Source organism: Bison bison, unplaced genomic scaffold, assembly GCF_000754665.1.
Source record: "Bison bison bison isolate TAMUID 2011002044 unplaced genomic scaffold, Bison_UMD1.0 scf7180017864312, whole genome shotgun sequence".
Taxonomy (NCBI): domain Eukaryota; kingdom Metazoa; phylum Chordata; class Mammalia; order Artiodactyla; family Bovidae; genus Bison; species Bison bison.
Genome location: NW_011494884.1, coordinates 129,503 through 133,579, shown reverse-complemented (window position 1 = coordinate 133,579; position 4,077 = coordinate 129,503). Strand labels below are relative to the sequence as shown.

At 41.8% G+C, this 4,077-nt stretch overlaps 1 protein-coding gene across 1 annotated transcript in view; it reads left to right on the top strand.

Moving 5' to 3' along the window:
• LOC104997596 (RIMS-binding protein 2) overlaps positions 1-4,077 on the top strand; it is a 217,323-nt gene that overhangs the window by 203,831 nt on the left and 9,415 nt on the right. The window contains exon 20 of the mRNA XM_010852440.1: positions 1,250-1,335. Coding sequence (XP_010850742.1) covers positions 1,250-1,335 — 86 coding nt within the window. The remainder of the gene's footprint in view (positions 1-1,249; positions 1,336-4,077) is intronic.

The window sequence follows — 4,077 nt, the reverse complement described above, 5'->3', positions numbered from 1 at the left end:
AGCATTCTTTGGGATTGCCTTTCTTTGGGATTGGAATGAAAACTGACCTTTTCCAGTCTTGTGGCCACTGCTGAGTTTTCCAAATTTGCTGGCATATTGAGTGCAGCACTTTCACAGCATCATCTTTCAGGATTAGAAATAGCTCAACTGGAATTCCATCACCTCCACTAGCTTTGCTCATAGTGATGCTTCCTAAGGCCCACTTGACTTCACATTCCAGATGTCTGGCTCTGGACAAGATGTATACAAATCTCTGGTCCTTGGTATTTCTGTTGTACCCGATGGGTGACCAGCTCGTGGTTCAGATTCAGAGCTTAGGTGGATTCAAATTTCTGTATTGGCTTGATGAATGTGTGCATGCATGCTAAGTCGGTTCGGTCATGTCAGACTCTTCACAACCCTATGAACTGTAGCCCACCAGGCTCCTCTGTCCGTGGGATTCTCCAGGCAAGTATACTGAAGTAGGTTGCCATGCCCTCCTGCAGGAGATCTTGCAGACCCAGAGACTGAGCTCGTGTTTCCTGTGTCTCCTGAATTGGCAGGCAGGTTCTTTACCACTAGTGCCACCTGGGAAGCCTGGCTTAATATATATATGATGCCTAATGGCTCTTAGAAATGAACTTTAGTACCCTGTTTTCATGTCTAGAGATAAAAATGAAATTTTTTTCTGGTATCCTCTGCTGGAGTCAATGCACCCACCTCTAATCTGGAGCATGGCACGTAGTAGACTCTTACTAAATGACATTTAAATACAGTTTTTTAAAATATATTCAGTGAAAGGATATTTGTGCAATGGTCCCTTCACTGCAGAGCGCATCTGAAGGCTCTGTGGGTTTTTTTTTTTTTTAATTTTATTTTATTTTTAAACTTTACATAATTGTATTAGTTTTGCCAAATATCAAAATGAATCCGCCACAGGTATACATGTGGCTCTGTGGTTTTTAAGTTAACTATTTAACTGGCTGTAAACACACACCAGCAGCAGAACCTGGGGATGATCTTAATTCTGGCTGAGAATCGGAGCAACCCTTCTGTTGGAGACTTGGCCCCATTTTGAATTGTCCTTACTTTCTAAGAGACTGGGAACACAGGCATTCATTCATCTGATATGTACCCTTTCTCCTTATCTGACTGAAAGTGTAGGTTCATACCAAAACAATAAGAAAAAAAAGAGAAATCATACCAGAAATCATGAAGATGTTTTTTTTAAGGCAACTTCTATATTTAGGAAAACACTATTAACTTTATGCTCTGTCTTTACAGGCTGAACTTACATTTTGCACAGGAGATATTATTACTGTTTTTGGCGAAATTGATGAAGATGGATTTTATTATGTAAGTTTTTGAAGCATCAAATATATAAATATTTTTGCTTGTCTATTCTTTCCCCTAAAATTGTGTGGGAACTTTACCTGGCTTGCTGAAAGGATGGCTAATGTGCTTGTCCTCTTTGCTGAGCCCATAAAATATGGGAAGGCAGTTCTGTGATCTTCACTGTTACTTCTCTTTAAAAGGACTATTTTCAATGCATACGAGCTGTTGACAAAGTAAGAGTATTCACATGCTCACATTAAACATTTCTTTCATTCAAACATTTACCAAGCAGTTTAATTTTCTGGATTACTTAGTGCCTGCGTGCATGCTAAGTCACTTCAGTCGTGTCCGACTCTTTGTAGCCCTATGGACTGTAGCCTGCCAGGCTCCTCTGTCCATGGGATTCTCCAGGCAAGAATACTGGAGTGAGTTGCCATTTCCTTCTCCAGGGGATCTTCCCCAATCCAAGGATGGAACCCAAGTCTCTTACGTCTCCTGCATTGGCAGGTGGATTCTTTACCACTAGTGCCACCTGGGAAGCCCCATTTAGTGCATAGGTAATACATTTTCAAATGGTGAGAGGAAGAAATACAAAGAAGCAAAATTAATTAAAACCAACAGGATCTCAAGCTCCTCCCTCTTACAGCACTGTGGACCCAGCCTCTGGGATAGGGATGGGGCAGTCCTGACTCTGCCCTGGGCCAGTGGAGCAGATCTCCTGATATTCCTGAAGAGAAGGCAGGCATGTTGGGTAGTCATCTTAGGGGCACCTCCCCAGCCAGACACCTACTGCTGTTCCTAGCCTTAGGAATGGGGTCATCATCTTGCATCCCACTTTCCTCCTCTTTCTGTTTTTGTTTTTTTTTTTAAATAATGAAAATAATCAAGAAACTCTCAAGCCCTGACAAGGCAGGTTTCTCTTGGGGTCAAATGGATTTTACAACATCAGGCACACACGGTATTTCAAAGCTCCTCTGATGCAGTTTCTGATTTTTAAGAGAATAGTTTTTAGTGAGACTGTTCATGGTGTTACCAACCAGGGTTCTTGGCCTTCCGCAATCAATAGAAATTGATCAGAGGTCAGACGAAAATTCAGGTAAGGCTTTACTTGGGCCCCTGGTGCACAGTAGGAAGCCAGAACAAACAACAGGTTTGCCTGCTTGCTCTCAGATGAGGGGGACGAGCGTGTTCCTTACATGGGGTGAGGGTAGAGGTGTGTCCAGGGGTCAGCCTGGAAGGGTAGCTTAGGTGGTTTGCCCACCCCTTAGGTGGTGGTGTGTGCAGGGGGCATGCGAGGTACCCTGGCTTTGCTCTCAAACCTCTGCTTTTACTCTGGGCTCTTCAGAAGTGGCAGCTGGGTTTTGGGGTCTCTTTGTACCCTGTTGTCCGTAATTTGCCCTAACTGACTCCTTGCATGGAGTTAGTTTTAGTTCCTTCGAGTTTCTTTGTGTTCTGATGCTGGAGATGTTTCACCAGGTGCAGGCACTGCAGCAGAAGGTCCCGGGTTCCGGGTCCAAGCCTGTCTCAACACTTTGTCCATATGTTGCAAGTATTTCTTTTTCTAGGTAATCATCTGCTTTTCAAATTTTCCATTTTGTGTGTGGTTTTGTTGTCTTTTCTTTTATGAAGCAGAAGTTTTAAATTTTTATGTAAATTTTTATGTTTTTCAGCCCTTGGGAAGCATGCTTAAAAGTCCTTCAAGGTGATAGAAATAATCATTTTATCTTGGTTCTTCACTTTGATAGCTTCATTTTCACATATAAATCTCAAGTGTCTAACTTTATTTCTAATTAGAGAAACTAATGTCCCCATGCCACTTACTAAGTAATCCATCCTTTCCTACTGTTTAAAAATCCCACCCTTCTTCTGTGTACTACACGCCTAGTATACAGAATGTGCAGTACACTCCCAGGTACACAGGACCAGACTGCATCCATATCTCAGCTACTCGATTCTCTCAATTACTGTGCTTTTATAATTCATTTTCATATTTGGGAGGGATCTCTTCACTAGGATCCCACCCCACAACAAAGCCATAGTACTTTATTTAGAGGTGCATTTAGTTTTTAGAGGAAACTGGGGAGTTTTTAGATGACATGACATTGTCTTTCAACTCTAACATAGGTGTGTCTGACTTTTTCTAAGTTTTTCCTTTCATCTGTTCATGAATTTATTCTTACACATCCTTATATATCTTTTAAAGTTCATTCTTATGTTCTTGCTATTATGATTTTTCTGGTATATATTTTACTGGTTGCCGGGGTCCAGCCCCGGTGGATCCAGGGAATTCAAAGCGGGGACGGCGCCGGCGAGGATCAGGAAACAACTGCTTAATTAAACGTTAATTAAGGATATAAAGAGTAATAGAATAAGGATAGCTCAGTGAGGAAATTCAGTGGAGAAAAGACGCTGAATAATTCAGCCAGAAGGTGAGAGAAAGAACGACATGGGGAGACCAAGTTTCGGTGAACAAGGCCCGCACTTTATTTTCCAAAGTAGTTTTTATACCTTAAGTTATGCATAGAGGATAATGGGGGAAGGGGTAGAGTCAGGCAGCAAGCCAGGCTTTCTTCCTGAAAACTTATCATATGCAAAAGTTTAGGTGATTTGCATCATCTTCTGGCCCGGAGGCCTGTTAACATTTTAAGACCCTTTCTTCAGAAAACTTATTTTTCTCTAAAGGTGATTAGTCAAGCACCACCCTCCAAAAGCATTAGATAAAGTTGCATTCCTACAGGGCAAAGGTGTGGTGGGCTATAACAA